Here is a 24,657-nt window from a genome sequence, read left to right on the forward strand (position 1 = left end):
CTTGGCCTCCCAAAGTGCTGGGATTACTGGCATGAGCCACTGCACCCAGTCTACCTGCGGCCATCTTATAGGATTAGATTTTAATCCATCCCCTGCCAAGAACCTAGGTGATGTGATATGACTCTCCTGTTTGGTCCTTGCCTTCAAAAAAGATTGTGACATACCTTTAGACGAGACCCAGGTGATGTCACTATTCTGTTCACTTCCTACCCACCAATGTCATTGGGACATATATCTTGCTTCAACTTGCAATTGCTATGATGATTCTTATACCTTGAACTAGGCAATAAAAGAGTTATACTCTCTCCTAGCTAGGCTTAGGAAAACAAAAATAATCCTTAGTCTCTTCTTTTTGACAAGGTCATAGAGAATTACCACTCTCTCAAATATTGTATAAAGCCCTCGGGTGGCACATAGAGTGTCATCAAGGGATAAAAACACTGATGATATTGTGTTTCTTTTCTTTTTTGGAGATGGAGTCTCACTTTGTCACCCAGGCTAAAGTGCAGTGGCATGATCTCAGCTCACTATAACCTCTGTCTCCTGAGTTCAAGTGATTCTCCTGCCTCAGCTTCCCGAGTAACTGCGACTACAGGTGCGTGCCACCAAGCCCAGCTAATTTTTGTATTTTTAGTACAGATGGATTTTCACCATGTTGGCCAAGCTGGTCTTGAACTCCTGACCTCAGGTGATCCACCCGCCTTGGCCTCCCAAAGTGCTGGGATTACAGGCGTGAGCCACTGCTCCCAGCCCAAGATTGTGTTTCTTAAAAGAATATCCTGGCCGGGCACGGTGGCTCAAGCCTGTAATCCCAGCACTTTGGGAGGCTGAGATGGGTGGATCACGAGATCAGGAGTTCAAGACCAGCCTGGCCAACATGGTGAAACCCAATCTCTACTAAAAATACAAAAATGCACCAGGTGTGGTGGCAGGTGCCTGTAATCCCAGCTACTCAGGAGGCTGAGGCAGGAGAATTGCTTGAATCCAGGAGGCGGAGGTTGCAGTGAGCCGAGATCATACTACTGCCATTCAGCCTTGGTGATAGAGTGAGACTCCATCTCAAAAAAAAAAAAAAAAAAAAAAAAAGGAATATCCTGCCAGGCATGGTGGCTTACACCTGTAATCTCAGCACTTTGGGAGGCTGGCTTGTGCCTGTAATCTCAGCATGAGGTGGGCGGATCACGAGGTTACGAGATTGAGAGCATCCTGACTAACATGGTAAAACCCCATCTCTACTAAAAATACAAAAAATTAGCCAGGTGTGGTGGCACTCACCTGTAGTCCCAGCTACTCAGGAGGCTGAGGGAGGAGAATCACTTGAACCCAGGAGGCGGAGGTTGCAGTGAGCTGAGATCGTGCCACTACATTCCATCCTGGGCAGCAGAGCGAGACTTTGTCTCAAAAAAGAAAAAAGAAAAAGAAAAAAAGAACATTCTGCCACTCATTATAATTGTAACCTCAACATAGACAGAACCCACTGGTGAGGTCCGAAATCTCATATGCAGATGCAGTCCATAGTTGGAATTGTGACTGTGATATGCAGACATCCAGCCAGGAATGGCTCATTTCTAAAGCTACAAATGATGACTCACTTGTAAATGTAGCTCATAGGCAGATGAGGACTCTCCTATATGGATCAGCCAATTGAAGAGATGTTGACTCTCATTTCTGGGATCAGAGCAACACGTACTTTCAAGGGTCCATACCATCACAAATGTCTTAGAGTGAATTGTGACTCACATGTATATTGCATAAAGTCCTCAGGTAATGCATTGAATGCCCTTACATGGCCCAGCACACAGGTGACATTGTGATACTGATTTTCACACCCAGTCAACAGTAAATATGTCATCCTTTTAGAAGAACACAATCTACTTCTGAAGTTCTGAATCTCACCCCTGGAGGCAGTGGAAAGTTGCAAAATTGACTCCCATATGTGGATCTGGTCCACAGCTGGGCTGTTGACTCAGATCAAGATTCAGCACACCTGTGAGGCATGAGTTTACTGAGAAGACAGTCTGAGGGAGAGATTGAGGCTCTTTTTCATGAATTCATCCATATTGAGATTGTGATTTGTGCACTTAGACCCAGCTTCCAAATGGTCTTGCCTCTCATACCTATAATGGGAATATGTGAGGAATTATTCATGTTATTCCTGAGCCTTTCTGCGTGTGTGATTGTGACACACATCTCTGCTCAAAACCTGAGGGATTTGACTCCTGCCTGCGCCCAGCACACAGATAGGATTGGGACATATTGTTGGAACCAGTATGTAGATGATGTGACCCTATACTCTTGTCTTGTTCCTGCCACAGAGGACATTGTGACATATCACTGGTCCCTGCACCCAGGTAATGTGTTTGTCCTTTCTATGCCCTGCCCACATGGGCTATTATAACATATTGCTGGGTCCAACACCCAGGTAATATGAATCTCCTACCTATATCCTGACTACAGGGGCCATTTTTGGAAATAGATGGAAATAGAACCCATCATCTATTTGATGTTACTCTCCACTTTTTTTTTTCTTCTTGGTTTTAAGGAGTGGAGAGTTTAATAGGCAAGAAGGAAGGGAGAAGACAGAAGGAAGAAGCTCCCCTGTACAGAGACAGAGGGAGGGGAGCTCCAAAGCCAAAAGAGAAGGCCCCCTACTCTGGACTTTTACATAGGCTTTTCCCTAGGAGACATTGTAACATATCTGGGCCAAGCACCTATATGATGTTACTCTTTGCTCCTGCCTGGGCCCTGACCACAGAAGGGGGAGTGACTAATCCCTAGGCACAACACACAGGTGATGTAATATTTCTGCCTGTTCCCTGTCCACAGGAAACATAGTGAATGTCCTTGGCCTACTAAACAAGATGATACGACAATTTTTTGTCTCTGAGACCTGTCAACAGTGGGGATTGTGACAGATCACTTGTCTCAGCACTGACATAATTTTTTCCCCGTGCCTGGGTGCTTCCCACTGGGGTGACTGTGACATGTAACTAGGTGAAGGGCCTAGGTTATGTGACTTTTCTATTCTGCCTGAGCCTAGGTTAAAGACACATGCAGTGGAAAGCTTTTTGGGGCCTGGCTCCTAATTGCAAGGACAGTTACATAGGTGTCTCTGAATGCTTAGACAGCCTGGTCTTTCCTCACCCAATGCTCCCCAACCGCTTTTTCAAGCACATCTTGACCTTTCTGTTCTCTGGGGTGAAAACTCATCTTCAGGGCTGTCTGCGACAAAAGAGAAACATCGGGTTACTAAAACCTCAGGAACAGAGATTACAGATTGGGTTAAGAGTGTGCCCTTTCTTAAGGATGGTATGCATGGGAAAGTAGCAAACAGTTTCAGAAAGATACAAGAAAAATTGCCTCTAATGGGTATTTATACTTCAACTCAATTTGTTCTGTAAGTGGTAGGGAAAATGGGATAAAATACCGTATGTTCAAGTATTTTTGCTGCTCAGTCAGAATGAAACCCTGCAGCAGGCATGTCCATGTTTCATGAGAGAAATAGAAGAAAAAGAATTGGACATACAAGATGATCCTGTATGACAAGCCCCCCTGCCACTTGGTTCAGTGGGCATTTTTGGGTGAAGCAGAACTTCTTTCTCTCAGGTCTGAAGGTTCAGATGTGTTGGTCCTTTTTCCCACTAGTACACCTGAAAGTTCTATTGAGAACCATTTGTCCCTCCTCCTTACCCATCTAGTCCTGCTCTACACCCACCAGTCCCTGAAGAACTTAGCCCTGTGAGTACTACTTGTAGTGGGGCTGCCTATCAACTTCCAAGGGGAAATCTTTGATCACTTACAGAGGTTGCAAATGGGGAAGAAGGCCTGTGAGAGGATGTGTCCCCTTTTCTCTGTCTGGTTTAGCTCTATAATAAGACAAGTTTGGTCATTTCTCTGAAGATCCAGGAAAATTCATGGGTGAGCTTGAGAAGTTAACTCTGACCTACAGTTTAACATGGCAGGATCTGTATATTTTGTTGTCTCTGTGTTGTACAGTGGAAGAAAAACAATGCATTTTGGGGACAGCTAGGACTCATGCAGGTGAGGTATTGGCTCATAACCTGAACCATAATATATATCAGACAGGAGGTATAGCAGTTCCAGATCAAGATCTAGAGTGGAACTATCAAAGTGGGTGTGAGGACTTGGAAGAAGAGATCATATGGTCACTTGTTTGTTGAAACAGATGAAGAAATGTATGAAAAAACCCATTAACAATGAAAAGGTTAAGGAAGTTTCTCAGGGCAAAGATGACAATCCAACTTTGTTTTAATAGCCTTTAGTTGAGGCAATCAGGAAATATACTAACACTGGTCTTGCCTCAAGGAAAAGATAAACCCTTCTGAGAGTACATTTTATAACCAAGTCTGCCCCTAATATCTATAGAAAACTACTAAAAGCAGCTATGGGTTCCCAAAGTTCTCTGGAACAGCTTTGGATATGGCATTTTTAGTTTTTAATAACAGGGACAAAGCAGAGGAAGCAGAAGAGGAAGAAGAACCTCCCACAAGTTGCAGCTCTTGGTTGCAACCTTAAGCTAACCTCCCAAATGGGGTTGCCCTCCTGGGTCTTGGCTTGAACAAGGGAAGCTGAAAAGTGGGAAGCCCAAACTTGGGTGTCGGAGTCACTGTGCCTTGGGCATAAATCAGGGTGTGCACTGTAAGAAAACTGACCATTGGAAGAGGGTTTGTCCAGTGTTCTGAAGAGAGCCATCAGCACCTGAACTAGTGATGGGTAAAACAGCCAGGCAAGTACCCAAGAGTGACGGGACCTGAGACCTTCCACCACTGTTTCCATCAGACAACTAGCCATATATCTGGAAAAGCCTCGGTAACCTTTGCCATGGCAGGTAAGAATATGAAGTTTCACCAGGTGTGGTGGCTCACACCTGTAATCCTAGCACTTTGGGAGGCCGAGGTGGGTGGATGACTTGAGGTCAGGAGTTCATGACTACCTGGTCAACATGGTGAAACCCTATCTCTACTAAAAATACAAAAAATTATCCAGAAATTGCTTGAACCTGAGAGGTGGAGGTTGCAGTGAGCTGAGATCATGCCACTGCACTCCATTCTGGGAAACAGAGACTCTGTCTCAAAAAAAAAAAAAAAAAAAAAAAGGCCGGGTGCGTTGCCTCATGCCTGTAATCCCAGTACTTTGGGAGCCCGAGGTGGGCGGGTGGATCACCTGAGGTCAGGAGTTTGAGACCAGCCTGACCAACATGGAGAAACCCCCATCTCTACTATAAATACAAAATTAACTGGGCGTGGCGGCACATGCCTGTAATCCCAGCTACTCAGGAGGCTGAGGCAAGAGAATCACATGAACCCGGGAGGCGGAGGTTGCAATAAGCTGAGGTCACACCACTGCACTCCAGCCTGGGCGACAGAGTGAGACTCCATCTCAAAAAAAAGAATATTAACTTTCTTCTGGACTGCTTACTCTGTTTTGACCCATTATAATGGGTCTTTGTCACCCCAAAACTGTATGGTCACGGGGATAGATTGACAAGCCCATAGATGCCATTTTACCTAATCTCTAAGCTGTTTTTCAGTGACTGGTTTTCTTACATAACTTTCTTATCATGCCTGGATGCCTCAGGGAAATTGTAGCAACTTCTCTTTTGGTAGATAAAGCCAATAAACTGGCTTTAGAACAACACCGTGAGGTTTAAGCCCACACCAAGTACAAGGAGTTCTATAAGCTAAAAGACACCAGTGGATGACCGGGAATTCTTATTGAAATAGCAGGCATTTTGCTAGACACTCCAATAAACCTGATATGAGATGCTAATCAATAAAAAAATAGTTAAACATTTGCATGACTCTACTCATTTGGGAATAAATTCCCTGTTTAAATTAATATCTTGGCTTTTTATAGAAAAAGAATTACTTAAAAGAGTAGACCAGGTCACTCGGGCCTGTGAACTATATGCCTGGAACAACCCAAATGACCAATGTTTACCTCCTCCTTTAGTAAGGCCTGTTCAGCATAGAGGAACGTACCCTGGTGAAGATTGGCAAATAGACTATAACAGATGCCCCCATGTAAAGGGTTTAAATATTTATTAGGCATTCATTGACACCTTTACTGTTTGGATTGAGGCTTTTCCTATGCAGTCTGAAAAGGCAATTGAGATTTCTAAACTACTAAAAGAAATAATTCTGGTGGGTGTGGTGGCTCACACCTGTAATCCCTGCACATTGGGAGGCCAAGGCGGGTAGATCACCTGAGGTCTGGAGTTCGAGACCAGCCTGGCTAACATGGTGAAACCCCGTCTCTACTAAAAATACAAAAATTAGCTGGGTGTGGTGGTGTGCACCTGTAGTCCCAGCTACTCTGGAGGCTGAGGCATGAGAATCACTTGAACCTTGGAGGCAGAGGTTGCAGTGAACCGAGATTGTGCCATTGCACTCTAGGCTGGGCAACAAGAGTGAAACTCTATCTCAAAAAAAAAAAAAAAAAAAAAAAAAAAAAAAAAATAGAGTCTCATGAAATATAGTAATTAAGAAAATTAATTCTTTATCGCAAACCCTTGCCACAGAGCACATCTCCTCATATGTAGAAACACTATAACTATGGTAAATGTGTTCCTCAATAGTAAATTAATTAGTTATTAAAATCATTCAAAATTGTTTTTTATTTAATTTTTCAGAACAATGCTTATGTTTCATATAGCTAATTCCTTTAAGTCCTTAACAAAAACTGGGCCGGATGCGGTGGCTCTTGCCTGTAATCCCAGCACTTTGGGAGGCCGAGGCGGGCGGATCACGAGGTCAGGCGATCGAGACCATCCTGACTAACACGGTGAAACCCTATCTATACTAAGCAAAAAAAAAAAAAAAAAAAAAAGTACAAAAAATTAGCCGGGCATGGTGGCAGGCACCTGTAGTCCCAGCTACTCGAGAGGCTGAGGCAGGAGAATGGCGTGAACCTGGGAGGCGGAGCTTGCAGTGAGAAGAGATTGCGCCACTGCACTCCAGCCTAGGCGCCAGGGTGAGATTCCGTCCCCCCAAAAAAAAAAAAAAAAAAAAGTCTTTAATAAAAACCAAGCTCACAGCAGCTCAATACAGAAGTTAAAAATAAATCCGTCTTGTAACGTTTCCTTTTGGTTTTTCTGTCGGCCTTTTTATTTTTTTTTTTTATTTTTTATTTTTTTATTTTATTTTATTTTATTTTTTGAGACGGAGTCTCGCTCTGTCGCCCAGGCTGGAGTGCAGTGGCCGGATCTCAGCTCACTGCAAGCTCCGCCTCCTGGGTTCACGCCATTCTCCTGCCTCAGCCTTCCGAGTAGCTGGGACTACAGGCGCCCGCCACCTCGCCCGGCTAGTTTTTTGTATTTTTTAGTAGAGACGGGGTTTCACCGTGTTAGCCAGGATAGTCTCGATCTCCTGACCTCGTGATCCACCCGTCTCGGCCTCCCAAAGTGCTGGGATTACAGGCTTGAGCCACCGCGCCCGGCCGGCCTTTTTATTTAAAATAATTTTAAAAAGTAACCAACGGGCTGGGCGTCGTGGCTTAAGCCTGTAATCCAAGCACTTTGGGAGGCCGAGGCGGGCGGATCACGAAGTCAAGAGATGGAGACCATCCTGGCCAATGTGGTGCAACCCTGTCTCTACTAAAAATACAAAAAATTAGCCAGATGTGCTGGCATTCACCTGTAGTCCCAGCTACTCAGGGGGCTGAGGCAGGGGAATTGCTTGAACCCGGGAGGTGGAGGTTGCAGTGAGCCAAGATCAGGCCACTGCACTCCAGTCTGGCGACAGAGCGAGACTCCATCTCACGAAAAAAAAAAGAGAAAAATAACAAATTCCTGTCCACATCCATTCCTATATGGCCTGGGACAATTAATTGGCTTTAAGTCTTTTGACTGTTAAGGCCCTCAGCCATAGGGAATCCTGCCACGGGAAAACTGACACTGTAGAATTATATGACTTCTCCTGTGACAAAACCTCTTCTCTCCCAAATACCAGTATATGGTGCAATACAAAAATCGGAGGAAAAATGGATTTGTCTACTGTTAACAAGTCTATAACAATTTAGACACCGAGGACCAGACATTTCTTGCATTGAATTTATACGCTCCTCAGGATGCTATACCTATGGAGATAAATTGGCTGGAAAAAAGTTAAACTTATTAAATTCTAATTTAACGCTGGTCCCACAATTCTCAAGTAAGATTTATCACAAGGTCCAAATAACCCTTTATAAGGAGGATAAACACATTGTGAGTCTGATCAAAAAGTATGATGATGCATGCAGTGGTTTTTGGGCTGGTTAGTAAACAGAGGCTGTTTACTGCCCTCTGACTCTACGTATAACCTTTTGGGTGCCTAATCCTTGCTATCTTTTTATATATTTTTTGAAGATGTTATGCTGGATGCAGCAGAAGGAAAGGCACAATTAAAGACCTGCATCACGATAGCTCAGAAAATAGATTTTATCCAAGATTTTTTATTTTAGACTAAACCTAGGCCTGACCCCATCTCACCTTTAAACAATTAACTGTTACATCAGGTCAGACTATGTCCTCATAGCATTATCCAAATTGCTAATATTTAAAACTACCACCAACCAGACTACTCTAGAAATGAGCCTTCCTAGCATTGTGGGAGCTCACCTAATGACCAGATCAGACAACTCTAGGATGAACCCTTCCTAGTACCATGGGACCTGCTGCTGTTAGCTTGCATATGCATTCTGTGGAATGCTTTTTGGCCAAGAGGAGGACTGAGGACTGACCTCTGATTTTTTATCTTGCCCAAATTTGTACCTAGGGGATATAGGGAGTCATGCCCTACAAACCATAAATTTACTCATCAGATGCAGTTTATTTGACCCTATATGTCATGACTTACTTTTCAGTCTAACTCTCTCATAACATTATGAGACAAGAAAAAAGTATTTAAACCCAAAATAGATTTCCTTGCCATATCTGGAAATTGCCCCACCAAAGTCTCTTGTGGGAAAAACTCACATTCTGTAGAGAATCTCCTTCCCCCTTTGTTTTCCTTTCTTCCTGTGCAGATCCAGGAGATAGTCAACTAAGAGCCAACCACCCTTTTAGGTCTGATAAGAAACATTTTCCAACCTGTTCTGTCTCTGAAGTCAGCTATCTGAGAGATTTCTCTGCACAGTAAAACTTGGTCTCCATAATTCTTTACCTTAACCTAAAAATTCCCTTTTGTTGATCCCAAGTCTTCAGATAAATTCCACCAATTGTCAACCAGAAAATGTTTAAATTTACCGGAGAGCCCCCTGCTTGAGTTGTCCAACCATTCTGAATCAAACCAATGTATGTATGTATGTATGTATGTATGTATGTATGTATTTATTTATTTATTTTTGAGGCAGAGTGTTGGTCTGTTGCTCAGACCACTGCACCTGCCTACCAGTGCATTTTTTAAATGTATGTGATTGGCCAGGCACAGTGGCTCACGCCTGTAATGCCAGCACTTTGGGAGGCCAAGGCGGGCGGATCATGAGGTCAGGTCCTGGCTAACACGGTGAAACTCCGTCCCTACTGAAAATACAAAAAAATTAGCCGGGCATGGTGGCATGCACCTGTAGTCCCAGCTACTTGGGAGCCTGAGGTAGAAGAATCTCTTGAACCTGGGAGGCGGAGGTTGCAGTGAGACCAGATCATGCCACTGCACTCCAGTCTGGGCAACAGAGCAAGACTCCATCTCAAAAAAATATATATATATATTCGATTGATGTCTCATTCCAAAATACATAAAAGTAAGCTCTACCCCGACCACCTTGGGCACATGTTCTCAGAACCTCCTAACAGTTGTGTCATAGGCCATTGCCATGCATATATGGCTCAGAATCAATCTCTTCAATTTTTTTTTAAAACCGTCTGTGACAAACCCACAGCCAACATTAAACTGAACAGGAAAAAGTTGGAAACATTTCCTCTGAGAACTGGAACAAGACAATAGTGCCCACTTTTATCACTTCTATTCAACATAGTACTGAAAGTCCTAGCCAGAGCAACTAGAGAAAAGAAAGAAATAAAGAGCCTCCAAGTTGGTAAAGAGGTAGTCAAATTGCCACTGTTCACTGATGTTACACTTATCTAATTAGGAAACCCTAAATACTCATCAAAAAGCATCTAGATCTGATAAATAAATTCAGTAAAGTTTTAGGATACAAAATTAATGTGCACATATTAGTGGCATTGGTATACACCAATAGCAACCAAACTGATATTTAAATCAAGAACTCAGCCTCTTTTAAAGCAGCTGCAAAAAAATAGTAATAATAATTAGGATTATCCCTAAAGAAGGCCATGAAAGATCTTTACAAGAAAAACTATAAAACATTGCTGAAAGGTATCATAGATGACACAAACAAATAAAAACACATCCCATGCTTATAGAGGGGTAGGGTTAGTATTGTAAAAATGATGATATTACCAAAAGTGAGCTACAAATTCAATACAATTCCCATGAAGGTAACATCATAATTTCCTCACATAACTAAGAACATCTAAAATTCATATGAAACAAAAAAGAACCTGCATAGATAAAGTAAGACTAAGCAAAACAAAAATCAACTCAAGATGGATCAAAAACGTTAAGACCTGAAACTATAAAAATTGTAGAAGATAATACTGGAAAAACTCTTCTAGACATTGGCTTTGGCAAAGTGTACATGACCAAGAACCCAAAAACACATGCAACATGAAACAAAGACAGATGAGACTTAATTAACTCTCAAAAGAAGATATACAAATGGCCAAAAAACATTGATAAAAATGCTCAACATTAATGATTAATGATCAGGAAAATGCAAATCAAAACCACAATGTGATACCACCTTATTCCTGCAAAAATGACGATAATTAAAACATCAAAAAATGATACATGTTGTCATGGCTGCGGTGAAAAGGGAATACTTCTACACTGCTGGTGAGAATGTATACTAGTACAACCATTATGGAAAACAGTATGGAGATTCAGTAAAAAACTAAAAGTAGAACTACCATTTGATTCAGCAATCCCACTACTGGGTATCTACACGGAGAAAAAGAAGTCATTATATGAGTAAGACACTTGCACATGCATGTTTATAGCAGCACAATTTGCAATTGCAAAAGAATGGAAGCAGCCTAATTAGTGCCCATCAACTAATGAGTGGAAAAAGAAAATGTGGCATATGCCACACATATATATGTGTGTATATATACATACATATATACACACCAATGAATGCTACTCAGTCATAACTAGGAATAAAATAATAGTATTTGCAGCAACCTCGATGGAGTTGAAGACCATTATTCTAAGTGAATTAACTAAGAAATATAAAACCAAACATTGTATGTTCTCACTTATAAGTGGGAACTAAGCTATGACAATGCAATGGCATAAGAATTATATAAATGGACTCTGGGTACTCAGTGGCAAGGGTGGGAGAGGAGTGAGGGATAAAAGACTACATATTGGGTACAGTGCACACTGCTTGGGAGATGAGTGCACCTAAATATTAGAAATCACTACAAAAGAACTTATCCATGTAACCAAACATCATCTGTACTTTAGAAACTTTGGAAATAATAATAATAAACAGAAACAAAATAACCCCAAACCCCATAAGTTTAACTTTCTGTGCTTTGGCTGTTTTTGGTTTATTTTTTATTTTTCAGAAGGGGTCTCACTCTGTCACCCAGAATAGAGTGCAATGGCTTGATCAGGGCTCATTGCAGCCTCGACCTCCTTGGTTCAGTCAATCCTCCTCCCTCAGCCTCCTGAATAGCTGGTACTAAAGGTGCAGGCCACCATGCTCAGTTTAACTTTTGTAATTTTTTAGATACATGTTTTTACCATGTTGCCCAGGCTGATCTCGAATTCCTGGGCTTAAGCAGTCTTCATTTCTTGGCCTCCCAAAGTGCTGGGATTATAAGCATGAGCCATCATGAGTGACCACAATCTTTTCTCTTTTTTTGGAGACAGAGCCTCACTCTGTCACCCAGGCTGGAGTGCAGTGACCTGATCTTGACTCACTGCAACCACCGCCTGTCAGGTTCAAGCGATTCTCCTGCCTCAGCCTCCGAGTAGCTGGGACTACAGGTGCACGCCACCATGCCCAGCTAATTTTTGTATTTATTAGTGGAGATGGGGTTTCACCATCTTGGCCAGGCTGGTCTTGAACTCCTGACCTCGTGATCCACCCACCTCGGCCTCCCAAAATGTTGGGAATACAGGCGTGAGCCACTGCACCCAGCCCACAATTTTTTTAAAACATGATATAGAAAAGTTAACTATATTTAGATCTGTTACTTAACAGAAAATTTGAATAAACATTAAAAAACAAAATATTTTTTATCTACAAATATTGATACAAAACAGTTCAAAATTACTTTCTAGGGATTTCATTAAAAATTGGTTTGTTAAGGGTTAATGTAATTTATATATATAAAACAGATTTCTAGGTGTAAGAAAACCGATTTTTCGTAGAGAGTGTATAAACAAAGGTCAGGTGCAGTGGCTCACATCTGTAATCCCAACATTTTGGGAGGCCAGGGCAGACGGATCATTTCGAGTTTAGGAGTTCCAGACCAACCTGAGCAACAAGGCAAATTCCATTCTCTACTTAAAATACGGAAATAAACCGGGCCTGATGGCTTACGCCTGTAGTCCCAGCTACTTCAGAGGCTGAGGCTGGAGATTCGCTTGAACCTGGGAGGCGGAGGTTGCAGTGAGTCAAGTTTGCGCCACCGCACTTCAGCCTGGGTGAAAGAACAAGCCTCTCTCCCGGAAATAAAAAAAGAGAGTGTATAAACCAAAGCAAAATATGTTTTTGATGAAGAAAGTTAGAAACATTTTGTCTACTTTGAAATTACTTAAAGGTTGTTTCAAATTGAAAACATAAAAATAATGTAAATTAAAATAAAATATAAAAACTTAAAAAATGGCCGGGCACGATGGCTCACGCCTGTAATCCCAGTAATTTGGGAGGCTGAGAGGGGTGGATTACCTGAGGCCAAGAGTTCGTGACCAGCTTGGCAACACAGTGAAACCCCGTCTCTACTAAAAATACAAAAAATTAGCCGAGTTTGGTGATGCATGCCTGTAATCCCAGCTGCTCGGGAAGCTGAGGCAGGAGAATCGCTTGAACTCAGGAGGCAGAGGTTGCAGTGAGCCGAGATGGCGCCACTGCACTCCAGCTTGGGCGACAGAGCTAGACTTTGTCTAGACAAAAAATAAAAAATAAAAAATGATAAGAGATCATAAAATATGTATAAAAATCTAGAATGGTCAAAAAGACAAATTCGATGGACTTTATTTTTGTTATTATTATTATTATTATTATTATTTTTGAGACAAAGTTTCGCTGTGTCGCCCAGGCTAGGGTGCGGTGGCAAGATCTTGACTCACTGCAACCTCAGCCCCCAGGGTTCAAGGAATTCTGCTGCCTCAGCCTCCTGAGAAGCTGGGATTACAGGCACGCCCCACCATACCCAGCTAATTTTTTTTTTACTTTTATTTTTTTGAGACAGAATTTCACTCTTGTTGTCCAGGCTGGAGTGTAATGACGCGATCTACACTCACTGCGGCCACCACCTCCTGGGTTCAAGCAGTTCTCCTGCCTCAGCCTCCCGAGAAGCTGGGATTACAGGCACATGCCACTACGCGTAGCTAACTTTGTATTTTTAGTGGAGATGAGGTTTCACTATGTTAGTCAGACTGGTCTTGAACTCCTGACCTCAGGTGATCCGCCCGCCTGGGCCATCGAAAGTGCTGGGATTACAGGCGTGAGTCACCGCGCCCAGCTGATGGGTTTACTTATAACGGTTTATTAAATTAGCTTTTGTACTGATAATACATTATTACTAAAGTAAAAGTTGATTTTCTTGAACAAAAATTTTATGTATTATTAATATACATAAAATATGTTTGTTCACATTTTGAATACGTTGAAAAAGAGAGAGAGCAAAACGGATATAGAATTTTCGCATGCTCTGGGGTGGGCCTGGCTCAGCTCAGGGAGGAAACCCTGCCTGATAAGGCTGCAGCTTAAGCTGTCACTCTTCAGTCCAGCGTGTGATCACATCTTCTATCACTCAGGGTCTGACTAGGCGGGGCCTTAAACGTTATCCAATCAGGGACGTTGGGCTGGGAACTGTCCAATCAGGCACACAGCTGGAGCGGACAGGGCGGCTTCCGGGATATGGCGGGGCCTTTGTCTCTTGCTGCCGCTGGAGCTGCAGGTCTGTCTTCACTGATCTGTATCCCCTGCTCCTAGAGGCCCCGCGTTTGTGGCGCTGTTACCAGCAGGTATTGGAGATCCACAGCTAAGATGCCGGGACCCCCTAGAGGCCTAGAAATGGTAAGAATTCCAGTCCGACATCCCGAGAGAGGGGAGGGGGCTGGTTGGAACTGGTGGGAAGCGGTTGTGGCGGGACGCAGGCCTCCCTGCAGTCAGCTCCACAATCTGCGCCCGGAGTTCTCCTTTCCCAGCTCGGCCTCAGTCCCCTGCAGAAATAAGATGGCGGCTACGCTGACAGCCAAATCCCCAGGCGTCCTGTCTCTTCCCTGCGCAGTGACCCGCAGTCCCGCGTCTCTCCCAAGTTGTGCAGGGACCCAGGGATGGTCGTCAGGGGAGAATCCTGACTCGGGTTGCGTGTTCATGAACGGGAAGAGCTTTGGTCTGTGGGGTTCCCAGGCCCTCTTTTTTCCCATTAAAAATTTATGGGCGTCACTGCAAAAATACTAAGTAATTTAATAAAAGAATAATTGAAAAAATTGTACAGCACCCAGCTGTGGTTTGTAATTTGTGGTCCATGGAAGGGGCTTGAAGAAAAGATTGATATAAGGTTCATGATAAAGAAAACCAAATAATTGGCTAGGTACAATTATCTAGCTTTTTTTTTTTTTTTTTGGAGACAGTCTCACTCTTTTGCCCAGGCTGGAGTGCAGTGATGTGATCTCGACTCACCGCAACCTCTGCCTCTTGGGTTCAAGCGATTCTCCTGCCTCAGCCTCCCTAGTAGCTGGGATTACAGGCGCCCGCCACCATAATTTTTTTATTTTTAGTAGAGACGGGGTTTCACCATGTTGGCCAGGCTGGTCTCCAACTCCTGACCTCAGGTGATCCACCCACCTCGGCCTCCGAAAGTGCTAGGATTACAGGAGTGAGCCGCCGTGCCCAGCCTATTTTCTTGATTTTTACATTCAAGGTAGAAATAGCCTGGTAATGTAATCAGAGCTCAATTGGCAGCTTATTCTTGGTTAAGCCTGAATTTTGTTTCCGCTAATGTAGTAATATACCAAAAAAATGCTCTTGAGTTTAGATTTTTATTTTTAGAAGTAGAAATCCGGGGACTAGAGCCACCTCAATCTAATTGCCTGCCACTTAATTATTTTCACATTCCATAGGGGACTGATTTCTTTCTGAAATTTTCACATGTGTCCCAAGCAGGGCTTCAAGTTCACCCCTCATCCCCTATTCCTCCAGCCTAACTCTGGCTTGCAGGAAAATACTAAATTTCCCGTTTCGTCTGATATTCCCAAATGCCAGTTTCCCCTCCCTAATTCACTTCATCATATATTTGTCCTTTAGTGTACGTTTTGATACCTATTTTAATTTTTTTTTTTTTTTTTAATTTTTGAGACAGAGGCTTGCTCTGTCGCCTCAGATGGAGTGCAGTGGTGCGATCTAGGCTGTCTGCAACCTCTGCCTTATGGGATCAAACGATTCTCTTGTCTCAGTCTCCCAAGTAGCTGGAATTACAGGCGCCCGCCCCTATACCTGGCTAATTTTTGTATTTTTGGTAGAGACCGGGCTTCACTGTATTGGCCAGGATGGTTTCAAACTCCTAGCCTCAAGCCATACGCCTGCCTCGGCCTCCCAAAGAGCTGGTATTACAGACGTGAGCCACCTCGCCTGGTCAATTAATCATTTTTTGACAGCATTTGATGGCACATTTAAAAAGATTTGTTTTCTTTTTGTAAATATTTCCTATGAGAAGAAAGCAAAGAATAATCTCTTGACACTGTATTGTAAAATATCTCTGTGTGTTTTTTTCTTCTATTTTCCCTAGACACAGATATCTTATCAGAATGTTTTTGGGTCAAGTTTTCCTTTTGGAAACTATAGTGTGATGTGTCTTCAGTCACCGTTCGGTTTTCTTGGACCTGGGTTTCAGAACTGTATTGGGATAAACTAAGATACCCACCGTGGCTGTGTCTGCTAGAGTGTCTAGTAAATATCAGCTTTGGGTCATATTCTCTCATAGGAAAATCTGAGGTATTGAGTGTAGCTTCCCAAGTGTGCAGGTGGATGCCCTGAGTCTAAGAGGCATTTCCTGGTGCACTTTTTTTTTTTTTTAAAGCTAATTTTTTGAGACATTAATATTGTCTTCACCCAACCCGGCTTTTGTTTCTTAAAGACACATTGCTGGTCAGCCAATCAGATACTAGTATTGAGGAGAAAACAAGTAATTTCTAACTCCTGGTTTCCTTTAGAGGGCAGAAAAGTAGTAAAAAAAATTCTAGAAACAAACAAAACAAAACCAAACCAGGGCCAGGCGCAGTGGCTCACGCCTGTAATCCTGGCACTTTGGGAGGCCAAGGAGGGCGGATCATGAAGTCAGGAGTTCAAGACCAGCTGGCCAACATGGTGAAACCCCATCTCTACTAAAAATATAAAAAAATAAAATAAAATAAAATAAAATACATAGCTGGGTGTAGTGGTACACGGCTGTAATCGCAGCTACTCAGGAGGCTAAGGCAGGAGAATCACTTGAACCTTGGAGGTGGAGGTTGCAGTGAGCGGATATCATGCCACTGCACTCCAGCCTGGGCAACAGAGTGAGACCCCTTCTCAAAAACAAAAACAAACCCCAAAAAACTGACCCCAGTGAGATGGTGCAAAAACTTGAGGAATAAAATGCGTCTGAGGCACTCAATGGAGCATAGTTCAGAGTCTCCTGAGAGGGGGTTATTGAGCACTTCAGTGAGTAGGATGGGGTGGGACAGTCTCTCAAGTATTTGGGTTGCCTGACTTGACACATGATTAAGACATATCTGTGTCTTGAAAAGGTTTTTTCACGTATTTTGACCGAAGGTTTGTTTTTGTTTTTTTGAGACAGAGTTTCCCTCTGTCACCCGGGCTGGAGTACAGTGGTGCCATCTCGGCCCACTGCAACCTCTAGATCTTGAGTTCAGGTGATTCTCATGCCTCAGCCTCCCAAGTAGCTGGGACTACAGGTGTGCGCCACCACACTCAGCTCGTTTCTGTAGTTTTAGTAGAGATGGAGTTTCATCATGTTAGCCAGGCTGTTCTCAAACTTCCGGCCTTAAGTGACTCCTCTGCCCGGGCCTTCCAAAGTGCTGAGACTACAGGCCTGAGCCACTGTGCCCAGCTCACCTCAGTTTTTTAACTGTATATTGCGTTTTATTAGTAGAGCTTGAAAGGTAAGAAAATATTTACAAAGGGCATAAAAGAGGTGAGTTTCAAAAACATTAATATCTAATAATATATTTTATTTGTTGAAAATTTTCATTTCCTTTTTTCTTTCTCAGAGTGAGTTTAGCAAGTTTCTCGGGCACGTTTATTTTATGGCTGAGTGATTTTTTTATTTTATTTTTTTTTGAGACAGAATCTCACTCTGTCGCCCAGGCTAGAGTGCAATGGTGCCTCTCGGCTCACTGCAACCTCTGCCTCCCGGGTTCAAGCGATTCTCCTGCCTCAGCCTCCTTGGTAGCTGGGATTTCAGGCACATACCACCATACTTGGCTAATTTTTGTATTTTTAGTAGAGATGGTTTCACCATGTTAGGCTGGTCTCAAACTCCTGACCTCAGGTGATCCACCCGCCTCGGCCTCCCAAAGGGCTGGGATTACAGGAATGAACCATGCTTGGCCTGTGGCTGAGTGATTTCAAACAGAATTCCATCTAGCTTTTAGACTGGTAGCTACCAAGGAAAAAAAGAAAAAAACAAAATCTCTCTTCAATTTCAGCTGTAGACAATGAATACATTTCCATAAAACAATGTGGTAGATAATTGATGAGTTACATAGATTCCTGAAAACTTCAGTTCCTTTTTTTAGCCGGGTAAATTTTTGATAGTGAGTATCTTTGTTCTATATCCTGTGTTTTTTTGTGTGTTTGATTGTTTTTGAGATAAACAGTTGCACTGCAACACCCAGGCTGGAGTACAATGGTGCAATCTTAGCTCACTGCAACCTCCAGTTCCCAGGTTCAAGTGATTCTCCTGTCTCTGCCTCCTGAGTAGCTGAGACTACAGGCATGTGTCACCACACCTGGCTAGTTTTTGTATTTTCAGTAGAGATGAAGTTTCACGGTATTGGCCAGGCTAGTCTCGAACTCCTGACCTCGAGTGATCTGCCCATCTCAGCCTCCCAAAGTGCTGGGATTACAGGCGTGAGCCACTGCGCCCAGCCCAATATCCTGTTATTTTGATTTTTGAGTTTAATGCTACATTTTATGTGATGAAACTTGGTACCTCCTACAAGTGTTCCTATGTGATTAATTTTTTTTTTTTTTTTTTTTTTTAAGTGGAGTTTTGATCTTATTGCCCAAGGTGGAGTGCAATGGGTGATCTCGGCTCACCTCAACCTATGCCTCCTGGGTTCAAGCAGTTCTCCTGCCTCAGCCTCTTGAGTAGCTGGGATTACAGGCGCCCACCACCATGCCTGGCTAATTTTTGTATTTTTAATAGAGATGGGGTTTCACCATGTTGGCCAGGCTGGTCTTGAACTCCTGACCTCAGGCGATCCGTCGCATCGGCCTCCCAAAGTGCTGGGATTACAGGTGTGAGCCATCACGCTGGGCCAAGCAATCGTCTTGTACCTCGGCCTTCCAAGTAGCTGGGACTACAGGCATACAGCACCATGCCGTAGGTAATTTTTGTTTTTGTAGTTTTTTAGAGATGGGATTTTTCCATGTTGCTCAGGCTGGTGTCAAACTCCTGAGCTCAGGCAATCCACCTGTCTTGGCCTCTCAGAGTGCTGGGATTACAGGCGTGAGTCATTGTGCCTGATCATACCATATTTTCTTTATTCAGTCTACCATTGATAGACATTCAAGTTGATTCCATGTCTTTGCTACTGTGAATAGTGCTGCAGTGAACACCCTTGTGCATGTGTCTTTATGACAGAATAATTTATATTTCTTTGGGTATATACCCAATTATGAGGTTGCTTGATGAAATGGTAATTGTTTTTTTTTTTTTTTTTTTTTTTGAGACGGAGTCTCACTCTGTCGCCCAGGCTGGAGTGCAGTGGTCGGATGTCAGCTCACTGCAAGCTCCGCCTCCCGGGTTTTTACATCATTCTCCTGCCTCAGCCTCCCGAGTAGCTGGGACTACAGGCGCCCACCACCTTGCCCAGCTAGTTTTTTTTTTTTTTGTATTTTTTTAGTAGAGACGGGGTTTCACCGTGTTAGCCAGGATGGTCTCGATCTGCTGACCTCGTGATCTGCCCGTCTCGGCCTCCCAAAGTGCTGGGAATATAGGGTTGAGCCACTGCAATGTACCCTTTTAACAGCAGTGTATAAGTATTCCCTTTTCTCTGCAACCTTGACATAATCTATTTTTTGGCTTAATAGCCGTTCTCACTGGCGTGAGATGGTATCTCATGGTTTTTCTTTGCATTTCTCCAATAATTATTGATAAGCATTTTATTATATGTGTGTTAGCCACATGTTTGTCTTCTTTTGAGAAGCATCTTTTTCATGTTTTTTTGTCTGCATTTTAGTGAGGTCTTTTTTTTCTTGTAAACTTGTTTAAGTTTCTTATGGATTCTGGATACTAGACCTTTGTTAGAAGCATAGTTTGAAAATATTTCCTATTATTCTGTAGGTTGTCTATTTACTGTGTTGATAGTTTCCTTTGCTGTAAAGAAGCTCTTTAGTTTAATTAGGTCCAATTTGTCAATTTTTGCTTTTTTGCAGTTGCTTTTGGTATCTTCATCATGAAATCTCTACTAGATTCTATGTCTAGAATGGTATTTCCTAAGTTATCTTCCAGGGTTTTTTATAATGTTAAAATAAACATTTCAGTCTTTAATTAATCTTGAGTTGATTTTTGTATATGGTGTAATAAAGGGGTCCAGTTTCAGTCTTCTACATAATGTTAGCTAGTTATTCCACCACCATTTATTGCATAGGGAATTGTTTCCACATTTCTATTGTCACCTTTGTTGAAGATCAGATGGTTGTAGGTGTGTGACATTATTTCTGGACTGTCTATTCTGTTACGTTGGTCTATGAGTTTGTTTTTGTACCAGTTCCATGTTGCTTTGTTTACTGTAGCTCTGTAGTATAGTTTGAAGACAGGTAATGTAATGCCTTCAGCTTTGCTGTTTTTGCTTATGATTACCTTGGCTATTCAGACTCTGTTTTGGTTTTATATGAATTTTACAATAGTTTTTTTTTTTTTTTTTTTAGTTAAAAATATTTTGATCATTTGATTAGAATAGCATTAAATCTGTAAATATTTTGGGGGACATTATGATCATTTTTAGGATATTGATCTTTTCTGTTTATGAGCATAAAGTTGTTTTCCATTTGTGCTTTTTCTGACTTCTTTAAGCATTGTTTTGCAATTCTTATAGAGATCTTTCACCTTCCTGGTATTTGTAGATATTTTATTCTTTTTGCAGCAGTTGTGAAGGGATTGTGTTTATGATTCATATTTGGCTTGGATGTTGTTGATTTACAGGAGCACTACTAATTTTTGTACACTTATTTTGTATCCTGAAATGATACTGAAGTTGTTTTTCTGCCAAGAAAGAGCTTTTCTGCCAAGTTAAAGAGCTGTTTTGCTAAGACTAGATGGTTTTCCAGATGGAGAATTATGTTGTCTGCAAATAGGGATTGTTTGACTTCCTCTCTTCCTGTTTAAATGCCTTTTATTTATTTTTATTTTTATTTTTGTGAGATGGAGTCTCGCTCTGTCACCCAGGCTGGAGTGTAGTGGCATAGTCTTGGCTCACCGCAAATTCCACCTCCCAGGTTCAAGCGATTCTCCTGCCTCAGCCTCCCGAGTAGCTGGGATTACAGGCGTCCGCCACTGTGCCTGGTTAATTTTTGTATTTTTAGTGGAGGCGAGGTTTCACCATGTTGGCCAGGCTGGTCTCGAACTTCTGACCTCGTGAGCTGCCTGCCTTGGCCTGCCAAAGTGCTGAGATTACAGGCGTGAGCCACTGTGCCTGGCCAAATTGCCAAAGTTTTGCCTAATTACTATAACCAGTACTTCCAATTTTATGTTGAATAGTAGTGTTGAGAGAAGGCATCTTTGCCTTGTGCCGGTTTTCAAAGAGGAATGCTTTGTTTGCTTGCTTGTTTGTTTTTCTTTTTGAGATAGAGTCTCACTTTGTCTCCCAGGCTGGAGTGCAGTGGCACAATCTCGGCCCTCTGCAGCCTCAACCTTCTGGGTTCAAGTGATTCTCTTTGCTCAGCCTCTCGAGTAGCTGGGATTACAGGCACCTGCCATCATACCTGGCTAATTTTTGTATTTTTAGTGGAGACAGGGTTTTGCCATGTTAGCCAGGTTGATCTTGGAATCCTGACCTCAGGTGTTCCACCTGCCTTGGCCTCCCAAATTGCTGAAATTATAGGCATGAGCTACTGCACCTGTCCACTTTCAGGTTTTTGTCCATTCAGTATGTTTGCTGATGGTTTGTCATAGATAACTTACTATTTTAAAGTATGTACCTTCAGTGGCTAGGTTGTTGAGGGTTTTTAACATGAAAGATCTTAAATTTTATCAAAAGCTTTTTCTGCATCTATTGCGGTAATCTTGTGGTTTCTGTCTAGTTTTGTTTATGTGATGAATCACATTTATTGATTTGTGTATGTTGAACCAACCTTGCATTCCCAGAATAAATTCTACTTGATCATACTGGGTTAGCTTTTTGATATGCTGCCGGATTTGGTTTGTCAGTGTTTTGTTGAAGATTTTTGCATCAATGTTCAAATATATTGGCCTGAATTTATTTTTGTTTTTGTTTTATCTCTGCCAGGTTTTGGTATCAGAATAATGCTGTTCTTATATAATGAGTTGGAAAGAAGTTACTTTTTCTTAATTGCTTAAAATAGTTTCTGTAGAAATAATATCAGCACTTTTTTGTACATTTGATAGAATTCAGCTGTGAATCTGTCTGGTCCTTGGCTTTATTTGGTTGGTAGGCTATTTATTACTAATTCAATTTTTGAGCTTCTTATTCATCTATTTAGGGGTTTCATTTCTTTTTTGTTAATTCTTGGAAGGATGTATTTGTTCAGTACTTTTTTCATTTTTTCTAGATTGTCTTGTTTGTGTGCACAGAGGTGTTCATAGTAGACTTCAAGTTATTTTTGTGGGTCAGTGGTAATGTCTCTCTTTTGTTATTTCTAATTGTGTTTATTTGGGTCATCCCTTCTTCCTGCATTAATCTAGTTAGTGGTTTATTTATTTTTTTCATAGATTTAATTCCGGGATTTTTTTATATTTTGTGAAGTTTTATGTCTAAATCTCAATTTAGATCTGATTTTGGTTATTTCTTGTCTGCTGCTACCTTAGGAATTGATTTGCTCTTGCTTCTTTCATTCTTTTATTGATGATGTCAGGTTGTAAAATGAAGATCTTTCTAACTTTTTGATTTGAGCATTAAATGCTATAAATTTCCCTTTAATGCCATCTTAGCTATATTGCAGAGATTCTGATGTGTTTTTTTTTTTTTTTTTTTTTTTTTTTTTTTTTTTTTTTGAGATGGAGTTTTACTCTTGTTGCCCAGGCCAAATGCAATGGCACAGTCTTAACTCATTGCAACCTCCGCCTCTTGGGTTCAAGCATTCTCTTACCTCAGCCTTTCAAATAGTTGGGATTACAGGCGTGTGTCACCATGCCTGCCTAATTTTTGTAATTTTAGTAGAGACAGGATTTCACCATGTTGGCCAGGCTGGTCTCGAACTGCTGACCTCATGTGATCTGCTTGCCTCAGCTTCCCAAAGTGCTGGGATTACAGGTATGAGCCACCGTGCTTGGCCTGTTCTTTGGTTCTTATTTGTTTAAAAGAACTTCTTGGTTTCTGCCTTAATATCATTATTTACCAAAAAGTTATTCAAGTGCAGGTTGTTTAATTTTTATGTAATTGTATCAGTCGTTATATTTTTATTGAACTATATTTCTGTTCAGCTGTGGGCTGTGTTTGGGTTTGTATAATTTTGAGATTTTTGAATTTCCTGAGGATTATTCTATTTCTGATTGTGTGGTCAGTTTTTGAGTATGTGCCACATGATGATGAGAACAATGTATGTTATGTTATTTTTAGATGAAGACTTCTGTAGATGTCTATTAGGACTGTTTGGTCAAGTGTGGAGTTTAGATCCTAATGTTTTGTTAATTGTCTTCTTCAGTTATCTATTAGTGCCTGTGGGATGTTGTAGTCTCCCACTATTATTGTGTCAGAATCTGAAACTCTTCATAAATCTCTAAGAACTTGCTTTATTCATGTGAACCCATGAATTTTATATAACGCCTTTCTGTCTTCTGCTTTTTCTCCCATAATCATTCTTACATGTGCACACAGTGTGCAAAATTCAGATGTCCAAGAGTTCAAGGACATGTTTAGAGACCTGTCTGTTGTAAAACAAAATATAAATTAGAAATAAGAGGCTTAGTCTACATTAAAATAAGGGAAAATATTAAAACCTCTTTTCTTAAAACATTTAGGTTATGTGTAGATTTTTATCCCTGTTTTTTTGAAATATATGTAAGTCATATTAACAGCAAAATAAACCTTTTGTCATATTTTTGGTCTCAGGATTGTCTTTATCTGGGACCTGAGATTAATTGCTTTGTTTTTGCTTTGGCAAAAGATTATTCTTATGATTTTTAGTCTTTTAAAGTTGACACAGATTTGTTCAGAGTAAAGCTCATTCCAAGAGCACACAAAAGCCAAGCATAAAAATAGATAAAATTTAGCAATACAGAATTATAAAGATTAAAAGATACTGAGTAAGTTGTTTGACAGAAACCTGATTATCCATGGTGATTGTTTGTGGGCTGAAGTATTTATACTACAAAAGCAAAAAGAGTTTAGTTTATGGCTGGACGTGGTGGCTCATGCCTGTAATCCCAGGATTTTGGGAGGTTGAGGTGGGCAGATCACCTGAGGTTGGGAGTTTTGAGACCAGCCTGACCAACATGGAGAAACCCCATATTTACTAAAAATACAAAATTAGCAGGGCAGGGTGGCACATGCCTGTAATCCCAGGTATTTGGGAGGCTGAGGCAGGATAGTTGCTTGAACCTGGGAGGTAGAGGTTGTGGTAAGCTGAGATCATGTCATTGCACTCCAGCCTGGGCAGCAAAAGCAAAACTCTGTCTCAAAAATAAAATAAAAAAAACAAGCAAACAAACAAAAGTTCAGTTTATAAACTGAACAGTGGAGTCTGTTGTCATACCTTGGTTTCTATTTATTACTTCAGTACAATTAGTATAGTTATGTGCAGTGTTTGTAGACAGCCTCATTCATATACATTCACTAGTATTTTCTACAATAATATGAATAAAGCCATAATATTTACTTTAAGTGAATTCCTTAAATAGCCATTTTAGTGTTGTGATTCATACTTTTGAAATGTAGTTTTTGAACTGGATTATAGTTACAGAAAAATTTTAAAGATTCCACATACATTATG

At 41.5% G+C, this 24,657-nt stretch overlaps 1 protein-coding gene across 7 annotated transcripts in view; it reads left to right on the forward strand.

Annotated features, from left to right (window-relative positions):
- The window catches only part of ZNF254 (zinc finger protein 254), an 88,788-nt gene that overhangs the window by 38,014 nt on the left and 26,117 nt on the right, over positions 1–24,657 (forward strand). Inside the window, exon 1 of one of the 7 annotated variants that reach the window (XM_015440448.4) lies at positions 14,164–14,334. The exons of the other annotated variants lie outside the window; for them this stretch is intronic. Within the exon in view, the coding sequence (XP_015295934.3) occupies positions 14,305–14,334 (30 nt within the window). The 5' untranslated portion in view covers positions 14,164–14,304. Of the gene's footprint in view, positions 1–14,163; positions 14,335–24,657 lie in introns of those variants that run through there. 7 annotated transcript variants of the gene reach the window in all.

Source organism: Macaca fascicularis, chromosome 19, assembly GCF_037993035.2.
Source record: "Macaca fascicularis isolate 582-1 chromosome 19, T2T-MFA8v1.1".
NCBI lineage: Eukaryota > Metazoa > Chordata > Mammalia > Primates > Cercopithecidae > Macaca > Macaca fascicularis.